At 34.0% G+C, this 25443-nt stretch overlaps 3 protein-coding genes across 3 annotated transcripts in view; 2 read left to right on the top strand and 1 right to left on the bottom strand.

Moving 5' to 3' along the window:
- Positions 1-413: 413 nt before the first annotated feature.
- On the bottom strand, positions 414-8813 carry LOC144858767 (caspase-3-like). Its single transcript, XM_078714874.1, has 9 exons — positions 8710-8813; positions 7889-8025; positions 7026-7344; positions 5910-5998; positions 5274-5441; positions 4455-4671; positions 3474-3710; positions 2342-2451; positions 414-2243 (listed from the first exon to the last, which is right to left on the bottom strand). The coding sequence occupies exons 2-9, from the start codon at positions 8018-8020 to the stop codon at positions 2133-2135; spliced, it is 1383 nt and encodes a 460-aa protein (XP_078571000.1). The 5' UTR covers positions 8021-8025; positions 8710-8813; the 3' UTR covers positions 414-2132.
- LOC144858772 (solute carrier family 35 member F6-like) overlaps positions 8725-25443 on the top strand; it is a 71008-nt gene continuing 54289 nt past the window's right edge. The window contains exon 1 of the mRNA XM_078714882.1: positions 8725-8734. The gene's annotated coding sequence lies outside the window, so the exon portion shown is untranslated. The remainder of the gene's footprint in view (positions 8735-25443) is intronic.
- LOC144858714 (ATPase family AAA domain-containing protein 3-like) lies at positions 14440-25347 on the top strand. Its single transcript, XM_078714811.1, has 14 exons — positions 14440-14742; positions 15135-15211; positions 15390-15551; positions 16335-16404; positions 16962-17127; positions 17463-17532; positions 18119-18331; positions 20147-20272; positions 20597-20721; positions 21723-21774; positions 22484-22554; positions 23029-23196; positions 23596-23704; positions 24048-25347. Exons 1-14 carry the CDS (start codon positions 14517-14519, stop codon positions 24195-24197), a joined length of 1785 nt encoding a protein of 594 aa, XP_078570937.1. The 5' UTR covers positions 14440-14516; the 3' UTR covers positions 24198-25347.

The following is a 25443-nucleotide window of genomic DNA, read 5'->3' as shown; positions in this document are numbered from 1 at the left end:
TTGTGTGCGTGCTATGATCTACAATAATTGATAACTATATAAAAATGACTGTTTATTATGTACTATATCCAAGAAGCTTGTGGTACATATATGATTAGGCCCTCTATGTCCCCATGGCAGCTACAGTGCAGAAATGGTGGGAACATGTGCTTGTTCTGCAAGCACATCCAAATAACCCATCCAAAGGACAAAGCATCTTGCCCAAAAGAATGCGTACAGTACAAGTAGTGGTCTTTTTTTGCACATTAGTCCTAACCAGTCAAAATACTGAGAAACATATCTCGTATCCTTCCTGCCTCGACCAGGATCAAATTGCTGTAATACACAAAGCAATGTTACACTTCAAATGATATTGCAAATTCAATCATTTATAGCTTATAACAAAACAACATAGCTGCTTATTCTTCTGCTTGTTTTTATTGTGTATAGCATATATTGGGCTGACAAATATAAATTAACCAAACTATAATATAAAGGAAATGTTCATGCTATTGTGATACTGCATTTTTAATATAGTATCAGCCCTAAGCAAATTAATGTCCTAAAAGAAATGAATTCCTGTGTACAAATTGTATACTGTAGTAGTTTTTGCCATAGACTAATAAATAGATCCATGGATTTGATAATTAGAAAAAAATGATCACATTGACAATGAAGTTTACTCCAAAAAATAATATCGCTAAATATATTTTTGTTCTTGCATGTGTGAACACTGCAATTTTTTTTTCATTTTTCTTCTATTACTAATGCACCACTTTTAAATGCCATGCAAGGAATAAATATATATTTCTATATTTTCAAAAATGTAATATTCTAAAAATAAGGTATTGCACCATTATTACCAAAAGTGCAATAATCAAAAGTACATTAGACTACTAAGCAATATACTATATAACAGATTTTGTTGTTGATATATAGTATATGCATACAGTAGAATAGATTAATTGCTATTTATTTACATATTTCATCTTAATTTTTGATATGCTATACTAAAAACTTAATTTTAACTTTAAAACTCCATATTCTTAAACCTACAAAAATATAGCATTATGCCTGTTTTGTCATCATCATAATCACTCTATTTTTATTCTACATTTTACTGAAATTAGAAGGTGCCTTCAACCGTACCATCATTAAATAAATCAATCAAAATTTGAAAGTGTAACTTTAATAAAAACATTGTCTATGTTCTCTCTAAATCGGGGCTCCTCTGTTCGACACTAGGAACTTTACGAAACACGACGGGAAGCCACAGGATGGTGCTCATGAATAATTTATGCATGAGCTTTAACAAAGTGGGTGGAGCTTAGCGTGAAATTCCATCGTCTTAATTTTTTTGAAGACGATAAAGTTGCCATTTTCCTGTTTACGGAGAATGACTAGAAATAATGTACATACTAACCTTAAATATACAGTATACAGCCATTTTTATTGGGTTAAAATGGCTGTGTTAAAGCGGCGTTTGAATGCAAGGCCCCCAGCTAGGAAGGCTAGGCCTATGCTGTATCACCAGAGCCAAGCGATTCAGAAGGGCCCTCGTTACGAGACAGGGGAGGGATCGGAGAGAGATACTGCCGGTCGTCATCTTCGGAGAAAGCAGTACCTTAGTATTACAAAACCTACTTTATTAATAGAATAGTCCTGGAAGATCCAACCCACACAAGTGCGTTTTGCTAAACAGTTTACTATCAAGTATCAAGTATATTCTTTATGTCGGTCGGTTGGTCGGTAAACACTAACATGAGCACGCGACTGCAGCCATGTATATGGCCTTGTTTGCTTTACACTTCCTATCATAATGATTTGTTCAGGCCTACTTTTACCTTAAAAACTAAAAGGTTATTCTAATACTTAATAGCCCTCCACTACTGAATTAATGCCTTCAAATTTTTTACACATTTTTAAATTTACATTTTTTTACAATCATACTTTTTTGTACAAAAGTGCATTGAGCTAGTCTTTAGAGTGTAATGCACTACAATATACAAGCCTAACTATTATTACAATGAAAAAGTGGTTGGTAATGCGAGAATTATCTAGTATAATTTCTAAATGCTTGAAGTTAGGGACTCTTGCAACTAGCATATGTCCAGCTGCTGTGTATATATAACCATGCCATTAAATAAGACCACCTATCTTCCTGGGAAAAAGAAAACTTTTTTTCTGAGCATGGTGACGGGTGCTGGCATCTGCTTGTGTCTCCCATTTGAAGACTCGTAGGCATACGCTACTTTTTGGTTCACCTGAATAAAAGAAAATAATATTTGATGAATTATTAAGTTTGTATTTCATGGCCCCAGTGCCACTGTGGTACAAGATGTCCTAAAGCAGAAAGTCTTACCATTGTCATCATTGATAGCAAATCCTCTGTACTTGCATGCTGTAGCAGTACCTCACATAATGCTTGTATGAACCAAGACCCACATTTTGAATTCCTCCATGACACAAATCCTAGTATAAGAAAAGAAAACAATTAATCTATATTTCATTTAATTTAAACATTTGTTAAACACAGCAGACAAGACTGTGTAAGCATCGCGGCAGTGTCATGTTTCAAGTTTAGAACATAACAGCCGAATCACTCACCACATTCTAACTCCTCAAATCCCACCTTTTTAATTTGCACTTTAAAGATGTATTGTCCCTTTGACTAATTCCAAAAAAATAAAAATTAACAGATTTCGAAAAAAAGTGGGTCATTTTGAAGTATCATAATAGTTATTAACTTTCACCAAAAATTTGTTTAAAAAAAAATCATTTAACTGAAATACAGACGTTTTTTTGTTTAAAAAATAACTTTGACTTCCAGTCAAAGTTTTCGATCAAAACATATCCCATAATGAAACGCGCTTGTTTGGCTACTCTGAATGCATAATCATAAAACTTCCTCACGATCTGTTTGAAAATACCTTCTCAACCGTGACTAGTTGTAAACAATCATAATTAGCATATGCATAATGCGTACTCGTGGTTTGAAATCTTTGTTTACTTTCGCTCGCGACGATTTTCCAGACGAAATGTAATCAAACTAATTTACCTGTTAATTACGTAATCTTGTTGCTTTTGGCTCGAATTTTCAACTTAAAGTGAATAACTTTAATATTACTTTGATATGGCCAATTTAAATTTAGAATATTTTGACCTTCATTTTTTTGTGTTTCAAGGGACAATACATCTTTAATTAACATTAATTAATATTGTGCTTTTTACATTTTCTATTTATTGTTAGCACTTAGAGGCACCCTGCATTTTATAAATATATATAAATTGAACATTATTATTTTTTTCAAATTCTGAATTCAGCTAAATTGAGATTTTTTATCTTTTTAGGAGAAAATGTATGTATAATTCTGAGAAAGTTAGTTTTCAAGTTCATATATTTGGACTTGTCATGAGTAAATTCCCTAAGAAATTTAGACTAAACCTTGGATAAGTGACCAACAGTAGTACTATAATATTTTAAAAATGTTTACCTGGAACAGTAGCATATGCCAGTAGCATGTCACTCTGGCTTGGTAATTTATCGCGCATAGCATCAATTAAATCTTCACCCATCTCTTGCTGACTGCTAAATGCGGAATCAGTCATAGGAGTAAGTGACGATTGAAAGTTGAATTGTTGAGGGGTGAATTCTTGGCGAGTGGCGTGAACGTTTGATTGGTCAATAACTGCAGCGCCATCTGTTGACTCAATTCCGTTATCAACACTCTCTTTAAATGAAAAAACAAAATTATTTTACTTTTTTTATTTGTATCATCCAAGGATTTCTCCTGGGAAATAGTGGCAAATTAAATTGTTTTCTTTTTTTAAATAATCGTGCTCAATAGACTAATTTTTACTATTTACTTATTTATTTAAGTTTGCTTCATATCTAGAGTATTTATTGTATCTGTTTTCTGTTTCATACCTTTAAGTGACAACTTTCGTTGCTGTTGGTTTTGATGAAATAAAATAAAATAAAACTTATGTGCCCCGTCAGGTAGGACGAAAATTTCAGTGTTCAGACCAACATTTATCATTAATAGAAAATTGTTAACAACATTGAACAGGGAATTCTAAGAGAAGGCATGCTACAGAAGGCATCTACAGTAATCTTGTATTGAATTGAGAGCGTTGAAATACCAAGGGTGACCTTTAGTACTACCAGTATTAAAATCCAAAAACTAAAACACAATTAAAAATATCTTTACAATTTGAATGGTTGAATTCCAACAGGTCATCTACCATTGTATAGGCCTGTTATTCATTAAAACAATAGTAGGTAGCTCTTGATTTGGCAACCAACCTAGGTTAGGTCAATCTATGTGTTGTCGACCTAGAAACCATCAAACCTGTGTTGAGGTGGGAGAGAGGACACACGGCCCACAATACCTCCATATGCACACAATGAATTAACATGATGTAGTTTAATCGTCGCAAATCAAAAGCTACCTAGTATCAAATATTGCTCTTACCTCCTCTGCAAGCTTGTAGAAAAAACAACTTGGGCTTTCCAGCTAATGTTGGACACCTGTTAGAGTGGAAGCAGTTAGTTATTTCTTCAATACTAACAATGCCCTCATCAGTGCCAAACAGACCGCCATTTGTTCCATGCGTTAAAATGCAAACAACCAAACAATCAAACTTTGAATGGTCAAACGCGCTTAGTGAATGAAATAGTGCTTTAATTCCCTGAAAAATAATTTCAAAAAAAAGAACAATGATTTCTTGTACATAACCATATCATTATGCACAGTTTTCAATGAGTTTGTGCCAGCCCTGAAGCCCTTTAAACTGTGTGGTTTTCACAGTTTATAGTATACATATTGTGTTGGTGAGATATGACAGACCCTTCCCTGTTTTATTTCTATTGCAAGTTTTGGAAACATATTTTTGTTAACTTTTACTATTACCCCTTTTACACTGCCAAGCTAAGCTGTGTCTGGTCCTAATATACAGTATTTCCTTTTTACAGCTGATTAGTAAACTCAGAGTTCCAAATGGCAACTAATTTTTTTGATAGAGACCATGGACTGTGCCTATCACTTTTCTTTTTGTTAAAATATTGTCAAATAAAAAAATACACTAGAAAGAACCCATCCCTTGGGACACCATATTAAGCGCAAACTTTCCTATAAAACGAATGTGAGGCAATATGTTTAAACACTTATTCAGGGGATACCCTTATAAAGGGGCCACTTTGTCGGGTCCTGAAGGTGTCCCTTAATAGGGGTTCTACAGTATGTATTGAAATAAATAAAACATAAAAAAAGGTTTTTTTAATTAATACTTACTGAAGCAGTTAAATTTTCATTTTTCTGAACATCAAAGCCGAGTCGACTAAAAACGTACTGAAGATTACGAACATCATATTCTGTACCTAACCGTTGTTTCATGGTTTTAAACGTTTCATTATTGATAATTATGGCCAATCCACGCGGACTTGTACACATTTTATAAACCTTAAAACAAAGAAAGAATAACTTTAAATACAGTGATACTAGAAAAATCATACACAAATTGTACACAAAATATAACCCAGATAATGAATTCACAATGTGTTGTGTACAAATTTCAATGTGGTTTGTGTGATACAAACTATGTTGGTTACTAAAGTGTAAACAATTCTTTTTATCAAACCAATTACGAGAGACTAGATGGTAAATCCCTTCTTTTCTTGACGGTTTCGTTGTTCCTTTCACGAACAACTTCTTCAGAAGAATGACTACCTGTAATTAGACAGACTGACCTCTAGAGGGCCAGGTCTGTCTAATTACAGGGTCATATACAGTATGTGACTCAGTTGGTGTTGCGCTTTCGTCTCAGTGTTTTCTCTTCTTCGTATTCAAATTGCCTGTTTAATGCAGCTGTCACATATATTCGTAATTTTTAAATAGCAACACAACAACAGTATACTAAAAATAACTTACCCTGTCTGGGTCAATATTCGGAATAACTGTTGATGGTTGCGAAACAGGCATACCCGTCACATCAGGGTTTACGCCTAACTGCAGATGATCTGATAAAAATTGAAAAATATCCACTTTAAATGTTTGTTTGGGTCATCTTTATTAGGCCTACACTCAGGATGAGCCCAAGTGTAATCTATGGGTATGGCAGGGCCATGGTCGGCATGAGGCAGACGAGGTGTTTGCCTCATTTGAATTTCAATTTTCACCACCCACCCCAATTCCCCAGCACAGATCCTCATATTTTACATTAATAATTATATTTAATGCATTTTTGCCTCCTCTGTTTTTAAACTTTTACTACAGCCTTGGGTATGGTCAGTTTGTAATATTAGACAGTTGAACATGCACTGATTTTCTGAAACAATTGCAATTGACAATAGCTTTCACACCAAATATTTATTATTGGCATGGTAAACACTAATTTACATGCATGTTGGGGGAATAGAAAACATTAAATGGTGGGCTATGCTGATAGACTAAGAACTGTAACATTACAAGCGAGGGAGACACACAAGACATACAGTATAATTATCCCAGAGATGTAATAAGAACACTAGAGGGCGTACTCCAGACTGAAAAGTGATTCCAACAGGAGGGGAACCAACAAGATGGCGGCCGTAAATGTGTTCAAATCATTATTAAATATACAAAATAATAATCTAATATAATACATTAAGACCACATAAATTACAACATATTCTTGTCAAAGCACAGTGAAGGTTTTATAAAATTAAATATATTTATTGTTATCGCAATAGAATAATCTAGCATTTTTTGTATACGAGGATCATATAGAATGCGTTCGCGTTTATACGCTTAACACGCTGCGTTGCGTATCGTTCTCACGCAGATAGGCTCAACACAGGTGTAGTAGTGCGTACTGCATAGGGCATATCTGATTGGTCGATTGCAGCCGCCATCTTGTTGGTTCCCTCTCCATGGAGAATCAATTCTTCAACTGCGATAACATTATAGATTGCCATCCAGCCTTCGGCTATTACAAATCACTGAATAATCCACAATTAGCACAAGAGTTTTAAGCCGAGACCAAAATAAGCTACCAATACCACTAACCTCCTTGATGTGAAATTTGTCTATGATCTGCTTGTACGTATCTCGCTGTCCCATTCAAATTCCCAGCATACCCATTTCCTACATGTTCTTGTTTGATTGGCACTGCTGATGATTCCTGTTCCATGGGTACTCCTCCCGGATAAGCTTCTTCATTTCGATCAGATATCACATTGCGTGAAATACCGGGAATTAAATTATCGGCCAAGTGCCCGTAGCCGGTTTCCACAAGCGACTCGGCAAAAGCTTTGTACGCTTTTGGTCCACGTGTTTCAATGTCATTTAGAAGAAAATTAGTGATCCTCTGCTTACTGCCTTTTGACTAGAGTACACAAAGTTTAAAAATATAAATTGCTGTAAAACTAACTGTATACATGTAGTATAATAAGACACATAATATATAACAAAGAACAAATTATTTTCAGTTGTGGCTAGATATAGGACTGTACGGAAAAATATAAAAACTGGCTGATAGATAGTTATTATTATTATATATTATGATGATTATTAATTCACTGGCATTCAGTAGCATAGTGGATAGTACTGTGTTTTGCATGTCATTGTCTTGGCTTGGGCCTCATGAAAATGCCAGCTCTTTTCTTTATCTTTTGGAAGAAGAGTTTATTTAGAGGGTTAGGTAGACTATTTAGATTAGAGCGACGTTAGGCAAAAATATTTAATATTTAAACAAACAATAAACAAAAGGTGGGACGATACCATATTTTTTCAAAAGCTTGGATATGATACCATATTCTTTTGAAAGATTGAATACGATACAAAAAAAAACCCATCTGTTTCGCATAGAATATAAAATGACATAATTTCTACCTACTGTAGTTCGAGCCTTTATTAGGATTAGGACTTACCAAAATGTCTTCCATTTTTCTTGATGAATATATCATTCTGTCTACTAGTTTTTCCAATACATCTATGGCATCTATACTTTGAGCTAAAGCAACACGGTTCATCCGCAGTGTCCTTTTATGTTTAGGGTCCATTGTACCTATAAGTTATATTGAATGAAAAATTATTAGCAGAGTTTATTGGGGATTTGTTAGACTGCTCAAGTCAACAAACGGCAAACAAAACTAATCCCATCATGACACATTTTGTAGTCATTACATTTTTTGATCAAAACGTAATGTGTACTTAACATTAACAAGTTTTCTTACCAAATTGGTAAATCTATACTCTATAACACATACGATTGACCAATTTCATTGCCTATGATAATGGCATTTTAATTTATGGGAAATACCCTAGATAGATTGAAATGCATAATGTGTTATTGTTCTTTTCAAAAAGTCGTCTGTGACATCAGCAGTCGGGCAATGTTATGACGTCATCATTATGGTCATCATTATGATTGAACAAAGTTATAAATTATTAGTTGTTAGGGCCGGGGCATATCCCTAAACAGATAAATTATCTAATTAATCCGGCCTCTAGATCGAGACCTTGTATGCTAGGTGGCCTAACCCTAGCTAGGGGCAATAGGATCTCTTACTAGAGTAGCCTAGGCCTACACTTACAACTAATAACTAGCCTAGCCAGGTAGGTAGTATCCCTTCCTCACACATACTTTACCAGATGCCTAGCTAGGGCAGGCCTAGGCCGGCCTAGCTATCTTTTTTATGTGAAATCAATCATCATACTGAGAAATATATGCTTTAAAACACAGTACTACCTTTTCAGCATTCGCGGCGAATACAGTCGTAACCTTATTAAAAGGAAAATACTTTTGAATCAAACGGAGGATATTTATAAAGTTTCTGGAAATCACCATATAACATTATTTTTAAAATACGACATTCAAATATTAGAAGCCATTTTGTGTCCGAAACGGGAACTGCGCCACCAACGGTCTCCCTCTCTCTCAATTCTCAATATTAGTAATTGTATTGGCTGGTGTCAAGCTAGCCAACAATAAGCCAGCCCACTTTTATTTTTTCTAGCCAACAATAACCATGAAACACCGTTTGTGTATTTTTTCAGTGTTACTTATGGCTTTTAATGGTATTAGAAATTAAATGTTTTGTGAGAAAACGGCGGATTGTTCCTGGGAATCACTTGGTGGGATTATACTAGGATACCTTCTTGTCGTCCAGTATAAGTTAGAGTGGGACCACTGGTCGGCGTTTACTCAGCCCTCATCTTTAAAATTTGAGTGTAATTCACTTACGATTTTTAATATATTATAGTAAAATTTGATACTGTATTTGTGAGAAAACGGCAGATTGTGCCTGGTAGTCACTTGGTGGGCCGGGATTATACTATAGGGTACCTCCTTAGTGGTCCAGTATAAGTTAGATGGGGAACCACTGGTCTCGTTTACTCAGCCCTCATCTTTAAAATTTGAGTGTAACTCAATTACAATTTTTAAAATATAGTGAAATTTGATACTGTATTTGTGAGAAAACGGCGGATTGTTCCTGAGAGACACGTGGTGAAACAATCGGCAAACTTGGAAATTACAAATATTGAATTGAATGATCAATATTGTCAAATTTCAATCGATATACAAATTGTATAATATGAATATGTATTTGGTTGGTTTATATCAGGGAGATGTACATCTCCCTGGTTTATATTGTTTATTGAACTAAAAACTTGCTTTTTAGACGCCTGGTCGTACGTATGGAACGCCTCCTCTGCCTTCAGTTCACAGTTATCATGCAGTACACACCAATCGTCATGCAGTACACATCAATCGTCATGCAGTACACACCAATGGTCATGCAGTACACACCAATCGTCATGCAGTACACACCAAACATCATGTAGTACACACCAATCGTCATGCAGTACACACCAAACATCATGCAGTACACACCAATCGTCATGCAGTACACACCAATCGTCATGCAGTACACACCAATCGTCATGCAGTACACACCAATGGTCATGCAGTACACACCAATCGTCATGCAGTACACACCAATCGTCATGCAGTACACATCAATCGTTATGCAGTCAAATATTGCGTAATTTATACCGCCACCTATCGACAAAATCGAATATCACGTGACGTTTATTAGACGGCTGTAAAACTAAGGCCATCGACTCTAAGATTTATTTTATGCTTGACATACTGTACTTATTTTAACCTCTATACATCTCTGTGAATGCTCTGTTTTTTATATATACAATAATTTATTATGCGAGACACAGACGCGACTAGGAGGCCATTGCAATTATTGAATTCCATAAAAGAAGAAGAGAAAAAGAAATAAATAGTCTTAGTTTTACAGCCGTCTAATAAACGTCACATGATATTCGATTTTGTCGATAGGTGGCGGTATAAATTATGCAATATTTGACTGCATGACGATTGGTGTGTACTGCATGACGATTGGTGTGTACTGCATGACCATTGGTGTGTACTGCATGAAGATTGGTGTGTACTGCATGACGATTGGTGTGTACTGCATGATGTTTGGTGTGTACTGCATGATGTTTGGTGTGTACTGCATGACGATTGGTGTGTACTGCATGACGATTGGTGTGTACTGCATGACCATTGGTGTGTACTGCATGACGATTGGTGTGTACTGCATGACGATTGGTGTGTACTGAATGATAAATGTGAACTGAAGGCAGAGGAGGCGTTCCATACGTACGTCCCTACCTAGGCTTAAAGAACAAAAATATTTAAAAATTCTGTACAACCATCCAAATTATAATTAAGTATTTTTGATTGTTGTAGTTACACAAATAAGTAACACTGATAATTTGCGAATTGAGTAATCACTGTAAGACAAATACAATCATTAAACTCTGCAAGGGTGACTGACACTTTGCTGCGGTACTTCTGCTTGTTCGTTGCCATTCACGTGTCGCCTGGGAATTTACCGGTTCCTGGGAGTAACGTGATAACATGGAGGGGAGATTAAAGAATAACTCCATGCATGGATGGAAATGATATTGATTTCCTCCATGCTCCATGTGAAATAGGCTTCGAATCGAATGATGCTTGCAGGAGGAGGCTCCAGTGAAGTGTTGGTTTTTACTGTTTATGGTTTTGAAACCCCCTTTTTAATTTATTATTATACCACAAATGTTAATCAGTTATTCGTCAATTTTCGCGATTAATCGTTCCAACTCGAGCCTGGCTGAATTCCCACTTGTCATTTCCTGTTTCTTAACGTTAAGCCTAAAGTCGAAACGTAAGCGAATTAAATAATCAATCACAAGGGACAGTCGGAATAAACCATCATTGATTGGTCAAATGCTTGCGTTGCGGCGCGGCCTACTGTGTTGCGTCGTCCCAGTCAACTAATAACCGACATCATCAGTTATAAGCTGGTCCCGTTTACTAGGTACTCATCTTTAAAATTTGAGTGTCACCAAGTGACTTCACACTTGGGCCTTTTTTACTTTATTAAATAAACCAACAGATCGTAATCGCTTAATTCGTCAAACAACCCAAATAAACAGTTGATCATAATTCTTGGAGGTCGGGCTGGCCGGTTATCGCCGTCATTCAGTCATTATTTAATATTAAGCCTTCTTTTTGACGCTTTGTTAAGGGGACGCTTATAGGCTAAGGCAAGTCTATGTATATTAAGACGTTGACATTTTTTGCACATGCGTATTTCGGATCAATCAGCTGTGCTTGGAATTTCCAGATTTTATAATTTTAGATCAATTAGTTATTCAAACTCATTTTAATAGTCTTTGAAACTTTACATTACGTATTCAGTAGGCGTCATTAAAATGTATGAATATTTATGAGAGTTTTATTCCGTCATAACTTAATTTAAAATCATTATTGTTTTACAATTATCGAACTTGTAAAGGCCGCTCATGTAGTGACGTTCTGTATTATTAAATACAAAGCTGCAATGAAATTATTTAAAATAAGAAATGACACTTGTGACGTACGAATTGAAAATTGACGGTAAATAAATACGATTTTTAAATCACTGAGAAGTATCCTAACACTCTGTTGCGGCGTGATTTGCAACATATTGTCAGTGCAGCGTATTATCGATGAGTTTTGTTCTTCATTGGTGTTACAAGATTCATTGGTGTTTACGCAACATTAGATCAATACTTGCAAACTTAGTCGGTAGACTTATATCAAATATCAAGCTAATTCAATTTTCATAAAACACTAAAGCCTTTACTTGCTAAAGGCGAGTCCCAACGGAGTGTGTTTTTGATGAGAAGTGTCCATGGGTAATTTATTATGTTTGTGTTTTATTTGACTGACAAACCGGGGTTGCATTTCATTCCTTGCATCTACTTTTTAAAGAGTACAATAGGTCCAATCAATTGTTCAATTTTTAAAGTTACAATAGTTAGTTAAGATACTTTGATAACGAAATGTGAAAAGATGATGCCTACACCAATTAACAATAGAATAGGCCTACAGATAAACATCAATCATTATTAAAATAATAAAAAGTAGGCGTACTTATTTTCGGCTACTAATATCAATGCCTGGTGTAATAATAACAATAAAAATATTATTAAAGCTCAGGTACAGGCATGAATTTTAAATATAATATCTGGTTAATTGTACATAAATCAAATATTTTTAACAGAAATCAAGATGAAAAAACATGACTTTCCCTTAATATGGTCAAATACAACATTTGGCAAAAATTCTTCCATAAAAACCAGGAAGACTTTTTTTCAGTAGTTAGGTAGTTAATCTAATGTAATAACATGTCTGGTGACTCCCTAGAAGGTGAAAAAAGATGGTGGATATGCGGTGGATAATTTTTGCTATAGCATGAAAATAAAACTCTGAAGTTGAATAAAAATACCAGAAATGTAATATTCAAGTTATATTACCTATATTTAGTCATCTGATAACATTTTTTACCACACCGTTTATTTTTCATAGCTTTTTAAAATGCCTCTCTATTTACAAAATTTGTGTACACAAGAATAGAGATTTTACTGTGTAATTTGAACTATCCCCCCACTGATAAGAAAGTGCTTATTTTCAACAAGCTCGTGTAACACAAATAAAATCCCAAAAATGATGAAACATAGGGGAAACTATAGATTGATAATTATTGGAATGTATGATCAATAGAAATTTTTTGCCCGCACCTAGCCTTTAAGAATATTTTATTGAATGTGGGCCTACAACTACGATGTTCTGCTATTTTTAGGCTTGTGTCAGCCAGCCAACAATAGCTATGAAACGCCGTTTGTGTATTTTTTACATTTTCAGTTTTACTTATGGCTTTTAATGGTATTAGAAATTAAATGTTTTGTAAACAAAACGGCGGATTGTTCCTGGGAATCACTTGGTGGGATTATACTAGGGTACCTTCTTAGTCGTCCAGTATAAGTTAGAGTAGGACCACTGGTCCCGTTTACTCAGTCCTTATCTTTAAAATTTGAGTGTAACCAAGTGACGTCCCAAGAGGACTACTCATTCATAAGCTGAAAGCAAGCAACAGTTATAGTTCTAGAGGCCGACGTTTTTGGGAATTTGTAAACTAGGACAGTTCATGCTAAAATTACAAACCCCAAAGCACGTCTGGGAGAAGAGAGTCTATGAAAAAATTTGCTGATAATACAGTATTATATAGATGCATGTAGACAGTATAATCTGTAAAATCTTGTTCAATAAATAATGAATTTGTTCTTGCTGTTAACCTAGGCCAGTATTATAATAATTCACTGTCAAAAAATCAAAACATTATTTCTGGTATTTACAATGAGTCCCATTTGACTGTCAATCTAGACCAACATTATAATACTGTAATTCGCTGTCAGATAATCATTCAATTATTATCAAAACAGTCTATAGTAAAGTTTTTGTTTGTAATAGGATACTTCACACTTAAAGTATCTAGGCTTGATGAAGTGACTCCCAACTTGACCTTAGCAATAAAATAAACTGAAGTGACAGAAATTGAGTCTGTTTCATATCAAAGTATAAATTCTTGTTGTATATTTTACTTCAAATACAAAAGTTATTCACTTCTGTAACAAAAAAAAAATATTTATTCACGTATAAAAAGAGAAAATAAACGTTTATTTATAACCCAAAACCATTGTCTGACAGACAATTTAAGTATTTTTTGCTTTAAATTACATTTTTTCGGGTAAATAATTGTTTGGTTAACGTGAATAACTATTCAATTAAATATACCATGGAGGAAATAATAAATTATTTATTTTTTCCTCCATATGTACGCGCTTAAGATGGACTTAATTCATGACACTCATTCTGTTTTTACTGTGTGGGGTTATAATAAAAGTTGTTGCAAAGGTTTATATTCTATAAATCTTTGTAACAATAATTAACCCCACAGTGGTTTTTACAACAAATAAAAATGTTAACCCCGAGCTACCCTTTAAAATGAGTTTGATACTGTGCTGCTGTCAGAATGCGTTTACGCCCTCTATCATTATTTCAAACCACGTGTGTTACATCAGCAGAAAAACACTTGCGGCACGGGACATTTGGGAAGTTTTCGAAAGAAATTTTGTGTATTAATTGGAGTAAAAAATATCTAAATAACGATGTCTTGGTTATTTGGTGTTAAAAAAGATCCGGCACCATCAGATCTTTCACTACCTCAGCTCCCAGAAGGGTTAAACTTACCCGGTGCCCCGGGAGGAAGTGGCAGCGATGATGGCAAGAAAGGAGGCGGAGACGAGGCGAAGAAAGTCGCGGGTAGCTGGTCAAATTTTGATCCTACTGGCCTGGAACGTGCGGCTAAGGCTGCTAAAGAACTTGATAAATCGGGTAAGTTTAAAGCAGGGATTCATTATTGGAAACGTGTAACCGAATATCTGAAGTCACGAAGGTTATTATTTATAGTTTAGAAATATAGATAAATCCACAAACTGGAATTGATTAAATTTGCTTGTGAAGTCGAGAAGTGAGCAAGAAGGGGCAGGGGGGAAGAACAAGCAAGGATGGAAGATCAGTACAGGTTGGAGACTCTCCTCCTCCTAGGTAGGGAGACACTTGCTGATGTTAGATGATCTAGTTTACACGCATGGTCGACTGTGCCTAATTTAATGCTTTATTTATAATTTAGTGCATTTTGAATCGTTATACTCTCGGTACATAAAATTAAAAACTGAATAAGCTATCTGGGTCTAGATAAAATGTGTAAAGATTTTTTTTCACAGGAAATGCAAAAGGAGCACTTGAATTGGCAAAAATGCAGGAACAATCTACACACCTTGATAAACAAGGAAAAATTAAGGTACAGTATTTAAAATGTGTAGAGATTATACATTGTTTATGAAGAAATTAAACTTTAATTTAGTAGTACAACCAAAACAATATAAAAGTATATAAATGTTAAGTTGAACAGTATAGTCTGGTAGTATAAAGAATATATTCCATAATCTATATTTATCTTTGGTTTTTCACTCATTAAGGAATATGAGACTGCTATAGAACAATATAAAATAGAACAGATACGTGTCCAACAAGAAGAGAAACGAAAGACACTGGGTCAGGAAACGCAGCAACATCAGCAAAGGGCACAGTACCAGGATCAACTAGCAAGGAAACGATATGATGATCAGCTTGTTCAACAGGTTTGCTAAATACATTACTTAATTGGTGCCAACTTTTACTTGTAATATTGTGCCAAGTACTGTTCACAATTTTCATCGTCTAGAATATTTGGGTGTTAATGAGTATACTTACAGAACATGCCTATTGATTTTCAGAAAATTGATTTATCTGTGACGTCACAATAGCATGCCCTCTGTATTCTTTTAACATAGGCTGAAATATCAGCTGAATATAGTTTTCACTGATATATTTTGCCAAGTGCTTCACTCAGTTTCTGAGTGCTTTCATTTTTATATTTATGGTATAGGTGAAACAGGGAAGGTGTATACAAACAATGAAAAATGTGGTCATTCTGGAAGATGTTAATTAACCTTAAAGGAAACACAACGCTCAAAACACTCTGTTAACTATGTACTGAACGGAAAAACTTTACTCCAAATCGGATATACCAGTTGTCTGTGAGCACTTCCCCCTAATATCTGACCTATACACAAAATACGGTTATAGAGCACGGATTCATTCCCTTATTTGTGTTTATATGACTTCTTTAATTTGATCAGTAGGAATTTTAGGGTGACATACCACAGTACAACAACTAAAAATTGAAGGCTGAAGGTTATTCTGTAGATCCTGTCATTGTCCCCACACCTCGCCACCAAAGTTTTAATTTCATTCATGTCTCTAGTAGTATGGCATCGTAAATCTTTCTTGTGTCTTTCAATGCAATAGCCCATGTCAACCAGGTTGATTACATTCATTTTTAGGCAAATAAATAAATGAAGCTTTTTTTTATTGGTTTTTAGAAAAGAATGAATGATGAAAATTTAGCCCGTCAAGAAGACTCTGTTAAGAAACAAGAAAATATGCGAAGAGGTAAAGTAATTAAACAATAATCATATCCTGCTTTATATAAAATAATCTGTTTTTGCATTGGAAAATCATATTGCACATCCAAGGGGTTACTGTAAAATGTAAATATGTAGCCAAAGAAAAATCTTGCACATTGTTTTACTCGTATAAAAAGGAGCTTTCTTGCGACGACTCACTGACAACTAAAGTATGTCATGTTAATCCACTGTATGCAGGAATATTGCGACGTGTTTCCTCGCTCCCCACTTCGACACAGTTTTTATGGTTTCTAGATCCAGACGAACGACCGATGACAGATCAGTTGACCTGGTCTACTTAGGTCGGTGTCCGTCTGTCGTCGCAAATAGTTCCCTATTGTTGGGTTTTTCATGACTTTGAACTGCTATAAAAGGACAACCATTAACTTTCAAAATAGGAAAAGTACTTTACCTTTAAAATCAAATTCTTCTTATGCATTTAAATACATTTACACTAAATGTAAGCAACCTGGAATTGATTTGCCAGCCCAAGATTTGGCATTTGAAGGACTCTTATAAACTGACAATTTTTTCTCAACCTAGCTACAATTGAATATGAAGCTGAGCTGAGACATAAAAATGAAATGACGAAATTAGAGGCTGAATTAAGAGGGAAAGCAAAGGTTGAACGAGAAAATAAAGATATCAGAGCTGATCAGATTCGATTAAAGGCATCAGAACACAGAGAAACAGTTCTGCAGGGTTTGAAGTAGGATTTCTTACATTTTGTTTTTCAAATTAAAATTAGTAAGACTGATGGCGTGCAAAAGGAATGCAGATGTATACGCTTGTCTCAGTTTGTCGCATTTAGTCATATTTTTGCTTGGTCCAAGAAAGTAAAGCAGCGCTTTTGTCTTAAACAATAAGAACAATAAATTTTTAATTTTTTGAAAAGAATTAAGAAAATACACTTTTAAAATTAATACTGCAAATATTATTTATTATTTTTGGGTAAACTCATGAATATTCAAACTATGATTTTCTTTTTAATTTAAAATGTATTTTTTGCAAAAATTGAAGATTCACATGCATCATATTTTTCAGAACTGCTGGTACAATAATTGGAGATGGTTTTAAGGGATTCATTTCAGATTGGGATAAAGTATCTGCGACAGTGAGTGGTTTTTATGTTTGAAGGTGCTTGTATGGCGAGGATCTGTTTAAATGCTAGTTAACAACATAATATAGACTTTATGTATATAGACTATTCAACCTTGTTTTTGTAGTTGAGCCTCTCATGACCTGGGATTTGATGGTTTTAAGGGATTCATTTCAGATTGGGATAAAGTATCTGCGACAGTGAGTGGTTTTTATGTTTGAAGGTGCTTGTATGGCGAGGATCTGTTTAAATGCTAGTTAACAACATAATAGATAGATTGTTTACTAAAAAATCATCGAAATTAGACTATTCAACCTTGTTTTTGTAGTTGAGCCTCTCATGACCTGGGATTTGATGGTTTTAAGGGATTCATTTCAGATTGGGATAAAGTATCTGCGACAGTGAGTGGTTTTTATGTTTGAAGGTGCTTGTATGGCGAGGATCTGTTTAAATGCTAGTTAACAACATAATATAGACTTTATGCTTTTATATGCAGAGGTCCCAACTTAAAATTATGAAGAAACCTATTTTTCCTTTTTGTGCAGTTAATATATATTATATAATAATATTAGGTTTCAAAATACTAAACTATTCTTTGTAGGCAGCTGGTTTGACATTGCTAGCCTTTGGAGTATACTCTGCCAAGATGGGAACTGGAGTTGCAGCACGCTACATTGAGGCTAGACTCGGGAAACCATCGTTGGTTCGTGAAACCTCGCGTATAAATTTTCTTCAGGGATTACGGCATCCAATCCTTGTTGGAAAGCGACTCTTCACAAAGGCAGAGGACGCTCTTCAAGGCGTAGTTCTTAAAGTAAGCCGAAATCTGTGTATCTTGCTTATTAATTAATAAGTACTAATTATTTATTTAAACAATAGCCCATTTGATTTCTAAATATTCTTAAGCTCTGTCTACACTATCAAACTTTATGTGACAAAAATATATGGGCATGATGACTGGGGCGGATCCAGAGAGGGGGGGTCCACGGGGTCCGGACCCCCCCTAAATTTTAAGGGTGCCCTTTTTTTAGAGGTTCAATATTTTATTTGTGTGACATATTTGTGTGTATATTAGTATGCACAGAGTAGGCTACACTAACCCCAAAAATAAAAACAGAAATTTATCACAATGAGCGCGATGTTAAGTTACGGCGGCCGATCAAAGAGCATCGTGAGAGGTGGTGACGCGTGATGATCTCTACTTAAACTTCTAAAAATAGATCGTTTCACATACTACAGAGGGCGCATGTAAACTTTTTACGATTCAACTCCGCGTACGTTACCATGCGCGCTATGTCATTGACTCGATTATTTGTCCATTGGTAAACACATTTTTATGTATTATTATTCTGAAAATAATTGAACTGTAAACATAATTCTTTTGAGTATTTGTTTATTTACATATCATTCCATCAGATCAACTATTTTTTATTTCCATTACATCCAACCAAACATGTAAAAAATGTAGTTAAAATATCGTACTATCTAGCGCGTACGACCATACGCGGTAGATTGTTTACTAAAAAATCATCGAAATTAGACTATTCAACCTTGTTTTTGTAGTTGAGCCTCTCATGACCTGGGATTTGTTTGTCTTCCTATGCCAAGATAATATAGTTCTACAAGTTGAAGCCATGTGCTTTTTTCTCTGAGAAATATTTATTATAAGTGCCAAAAAAAATGTTTTTTTCTCGATATGAAGCCTTTATTATTCAAATCTTTTAAAGAAAAATCACATACCATAAAGAAGGTTCATTTATTTCATTTTTGAAACAATATTTGTGAAAATTACGTGAGGCTCAACTACAAAACCACCATTTTGTGATATGATGTCATCGTAAGCCAATCAAAGCTGAGCTTTCCCGCGATCGGCAGAGCTCACGGTTGAATGATTTTGGATTCTGGCTATTTGATTGGTGGACGCGAATCACCCACAGCGGAATGTTTTCTCTCGCGTGTACCAAGAAGTCATGTGATCTCTCTGTACTGAACGGTACTACACAAATTTAGAGCAATGAATTTGTACGAATTCCGTTAAATAAACAACTCTATATATTTTATAAACATTTAATAACATATTTTATTGATATTTCCAATGTTGATATATAAAAGAAATTACTATAAAACGTAATTATATGTAATTATTTTAGCGAAAAATGGCGCAATTTGTTTACAACGTTCGTGGCTAAAAACGATCATTTTCGGCAATGTTTTAGACCTATATTTCGAAAACTACAAGTCAGATTTTCGTAATTCTTTCTTTATTGGAATATTGAAACAAAATACCAACAGATAATGTTTAAATTGGTTGAAAAATAACAACTTTTAATTTTGCATCGTTATACCCTGCTAATAAGTGTCATTTCCGGCGAACTAGAAAGGTGCCATTTATCATGGATTTTGCGTGCGAGAGTGCCATTTCCGGCCATCTAAGTGTGTCCTGTAACAAAATTCGCTTCGCCACAACCCCCACCATGGGGGGGCTGTGGCTCAAATACTCAATATCTGATGTGCCCTTTTTATCGGCGGACCCCCCCTCTCAAAAATGTCTGGATCCGCCCCAGGATGATGTCATATCACTACCATATTTTACAGAGCTTTATACATATTTTATTATGATTAATTTCAGCCAACACTGGAAGAGAAACTTAGAGAAATCGCCATAGCAACAAGAAACACAAAAGCAAATAAAGGTTTATATAGGAATATATTAATGCATGGCCCACCAGGGACTGGTAAAACACTGTTTGCTAAGGTCAGTTTGCTTACATTTTGTATTTAGCTCCCCTCAGTAATAATAATGATAGGCACCTCTTTTCTGATTTTGGCAATAGCAATTAAAATGAATTCTGAGTATCATAATTTAGCGGTGTCTCAACTCCACTAATTTTGAACAATTAATTTGAGGCAGAAAGCTAATTTGTTGCTCTGTTATTGTAAATCAATGTGAGGACCAAAAAATAGAGTTGCACAAAAAGAAGGAAAATATTTGGTTGAAATCGATAATGTGCCTATTTAATAACCACCACTGAATCCCTCATTAATAACTGTTTTTAATTAAATATTCTATTTTCAACAGAAACTAGCAATAACGTCAGGAATGGACTTTGCCATAATGACAGGAGGTGATGTCGCCCCCATGGGGCGTGAAGGTGTAACTGCTATGCACAAGGTTTTTGATTGGGCCTCAACAAGTCGACGAGGGTCAGTTTTAGAAATAAATTATTCATTAATCTGTTTAGATGCTAATATTCGCTTTAGCACTTGTTGAATTTGGACTATTTCTCTACGTGGAAACATTTTAAATATTCAATAATACTGGGGAAAAAATGAAACTACGTAACGCCGAAAACTTAAGGATTCCCAAATGCAAAACATCTCACTACCAAAAAAGTACAATTCCATTCTTAGTTACCAAACTGAACGCCATAAAAAAACAATAAACTAAATATAAATATAATTTTTATACCAGCTAAATAATAAATAATAGACAATTGAAATATTTTAACCCCTTCTTTAATCTTGTGAAATTGTATATATATATTTAACAAAAATAATTATAACTATAATAATTTTACTATAAATTGCATATAATATTTTAAAATTTAAATTTTGATAATAGTATATATTTGTATAAAATTTTATATTTGTAATATTTTTCTATTGTTTTTTGTGTTGTTTTTTTTTAGGTGCTCCCGTTCATATGTAATTAAGATTGTTTACTTGCTTTTTTATTGTTTGTAAATCACAATCCGCTGGGATTGTTGTGATTTTTTTGTTATACCGAATAAATAAATAAATAAAATATAATACCGTAGTTCAGTCTATTAGGCCAAAAAAAATGTTTGTTGCCAAAGGACAGTGTCAATTGAAAAACACATTTTATTTGTGTTGATTTTATTCTACTTATGAATACAATACTACTTCAATCAATCATGCGTGCAATTTCTAGAAAATTATAATGCTCAATTTAAAGAAAATAAAATCTAAATCAAGGTTGGACAATACTTCTTTACTTATTTTAAGCACAACATTTTCTTTTAATATGCAATTCATAGTATCAAGATATTTGTTCTAAACTTAATTTGACTGTTTAATCCAAGCATGAATGTTATGAAGCTATATGTAGTAGATTTGATATATCCTTTTTTATTATATTGGATGAAATGAAACTAACAATGGTGTATTTCTTTCTTTTTCTCCAGAGTTCTCCTATTTGTAGATGAGGCTGACGCATTTCTTAGAAAAAGAAGCATGGTATGTAGAAGTGTATTATTAACATACAAAATGAATATTCATGATACAAAGAAATAATTCACAATAAAATAAGGCACAATTAAGTATTATGCAGGGTGTGTTTATGCAATTAGCATTGTTGAATTCAGGGAGTTATATAATAGTGTCGGACAGGCTCCGTATAAAACATAGTTTTTTTCAGACATTCAAAATGTTTTTCTACTTATTTATATATTTGTTTTATTTGGAGGTTCAGACCTAAAGCCAATTTGGCTTATGCAATCTCCACACACATTTTATTATTTATAAAAAAAAATGTATTTACTGTGTTATATTTTTGTGTGAAATAAATCTGAAACTGATTTAAATTAATGGAGGCTGCAAAACTTGACAAGAAATCAATCAATGAAATCCTCAAAAAGACTCCCTAGATTGCTTGCTTTTTATTAACTATTTATCATTGTAGGAATAATAGAAGACTCCCTAGTTTGCTTGCCTTTGATTAACCATTTATCATTGTAGCAATAATAGAAGACTCCCTAGTTTGCTTGCCTTTGATTAACTATTTATCATTGTAGCAATAATAGAAGACTCCCTAGTTTGCTTGCCTTTGATTAACTATTTATCATTGTAGCAATAATAGAAGACTCCCTATTTTGCTTGCCTTTGATTAACTATTTATTATTGTAACAATAACTTAACAGTCTGTTTATCTTTTGCTTTTCTTTAGGAAGTTATTAGTGAAGATTTACGAGCGACATTAAATGCATTTCTCTACAGAACTGGAGAACAATCAAACAAGTATGTATTATTAACTTAGATCTTTTTAAATATCTATATTTGAATATTTTATACTTAGTTACACCCACTAAATCCAGACAGACATTAAAACTTACTAAAGACTGATTCAAGATGTATTGTCCCCCTGAAAAATAAAAACAATTTTGTTGTTGAAAATGACATTTTAATGTCACATAATTTATTCACTTTGACCAAAAATTGGATTTGAAAATTGTTATTATTATTTACTTGAAAAAACTGTAATTTAAAGCGAAAAAATAGTCAAATTGGCTGCCAGACAGTGGGTTTCTGGTTGGATTTTACCGTTTTTGAAAACATTATTTTTTCTGGTTTTTTTTTCTACGGAAGTTTAACTTTGTTAAAACTACAAAATTGCCTATTCAAAATTATTCTTATGGGACGTCCCAGAACTTTCGTAAATGCGCCCTAACTATGAACGTTGAAGCTTTCATAATGTTGTGTTTATTGTTTCAGATTTATGTTAGTACTTGCTAGTAATCAGCCAGAACAGTTTGACTGGGCAATAAATGACAGATTAGATGAAATGGTTGAATTTAGATTACCAGACCTTGAGGAACGTGAGCGTATGGTTCGACTGTACTTTGATCGTTTTGTACTAAAACCAGCATCAGAGGGTAAAAAGTGAGTTATAGTTTTATAAAAATAACATTCTTCATTCATAATTATGTTCATGAATTTAATAAACCTCAGAAAACTAGTTTGTCAAAAAGTTGCACCTCCTTAACTTCTGGACAACTTTCTTGCCAAACTCGGAGTTTCCTCGAATAGGCTAGGCTTAAGACTCTCATTTCGTAGTATGAAAACATAACACACACTTACTAAAATATGTAATTTATACTCGGGAGTCTGGAATGTTCCATTTTTTTTTTAAGGTGTGTTTTAATATATCTTAGTATTAAAACTACTTGTTTTATTGCAAAATCATATGAAATAATACAGTACTGTGTTTAGTTTTGGGTTTTCTTATTATTTTCAAATTATTATTTCATTGAAATTCTTTCCAATTTGTTTTCTTTTCAGACGTTTAAAGCTTGGTGAAATGGATTTCAGTGTCAAATGTTCTGAAATTGCTAACGTTACTAGGGGTCTGTCTGGACGTGAGATTTCTAAGCTTGCTGTTGCTTGGCAGGTATGATGCCAACACTTTGATTTTGTTCTGTATGTTTTAGAATATTTATTCCTCTGCATGTCCAGCTGATTCTTGCATTGGTACTGACCAGTGTCATAGCCAACTTCTGTAATACAGCATCATATGTTACGCCTGTATCATATGCCCTAAACTAACCCTTAACCTAACCTTCCACGATACAGGTGCCACATGTGATACACATATGACACACATGTGACACTGTATTAAAGAAGTTGCTTATGATAGTGGATTATTACCATAAGTGGAGATACAGTGTGGAGAACATTCAGCACATTCTAAATAGGAAACAAATTAAACATTTTATTTTATTTTTATTATCTAGGCTAGTGGTTTTGCCTCAGAGAATGGTACGTTAACATCGGAGATGATAGACGCGCGTGTAGAGGAAGCTGTAAAACAACACGCACAGAAGGTTGAATGGCACGACAACGAGGAATCTAAATGGGAGAAAATACGGCAGACAAAAGCTTAACATGGACGACCGATAAATAGTAGGTTTGATGGTTAGAAGACTGCCGTCCAAGATTAAATTGCACAGCTGATGGAGGCCTAGAGATATTGCAAAGTTAGTGTATTGAAATCATGGTATTTACATGGAGTACTCTCCTATGTAGACATGACCAAGGTCAGTGACCTTTTACCAAACTTTGTTTTTGTACAGCCACAAAATATCAATAACAACTAAGAAATTAACGTGTTGTCTAATGGACTTAAATGGCAACATATTTGGAGACTGATCAGCATAGTTTGAAATTTACATTTTTAGCAAAAAAAGTTATCATTAGCATTTGTGATTGGCATTGGTTAGTCACAAATGCAATGTTACAGTTTGCTACGATGTTTAATTTATAGTTTCATATTTTGCAGTCGGACATAATTTATCCAGTGATTCACTGAATTGAATATGGAATGCATGAGATTGACGGACGTCTTGTTTGGTGATAAATTAATGTTTTATTCACTTTTACATCATATTGATGGTTATCAGATTGTTTGAATAGGATGAATACTTTAGTATGGCCACTCTATTATTAATGTTTGCCACTCAACCAATATCTGATTTGCATATTACTATATTGAAAGGTAGGATTTTTTAAATTAGCGACAGAGAGCTTATTATAGTTGAAAAGCAAGAAAAAGTATCTTTATTCAGAGTCTATAGAAATATGCAATTCAACAAGTTTCAAGAATTAATCTTTTATTTATGCTGCTTTTACAGTCTTGATTCGATTACACTTGCAAACAGTAGGCAGGATTTTTATTAAGGATCAAGGTAATAGAAAAATGGTAAAGATCACTTGGTATACATATGAAAGAAAATACTGTAGCTGAGACCAAAACCAAAAAAAGACAAAATAGTCTGCCTGAACAAAATCCTTGAGTGCTGTTCACACTAGCTGTGGTGAACACCAGTTATTACATTTTTTTTTTTTTTCAATGAATCGTGTAACGTTTACTTAATGCAACGTATTCATGGGATGCATTATCAAACAAATATCTAAACATAATAAATTATTATTGATACTTTGTGCAATATTGAAGATAACATTTTATCAAAAACATTGTCAAAGTGATCATTTGAATAAAAGAAATTATATAAACTAAAAATGATTTCATGAGATGTGATTATGTGATTTTTTTCTTGGTTAAAAAAACTCTTCTCATCTCCATCTTGCGAGTTGTTGAATTATCACTGTTGCGATGTAAAAAGCAGAAAA

This window comes from Antedon bifida, chromosome 2 (assembly GCF_963402885.1).
Source record: "Antedon bifida chromosome 2, ecAntBifi1.1, whole genome shotgun sequence".
Classification (NCBI taxonomy): Eukaryota; Metazoa; Echinodermata; class Crinoidea; order Comatulida; family Antedonidae; genus Antedon; species Antedon bifida.
This window is presented reverse-complemented; position numbering and strand designations above follow the sequence as displayed.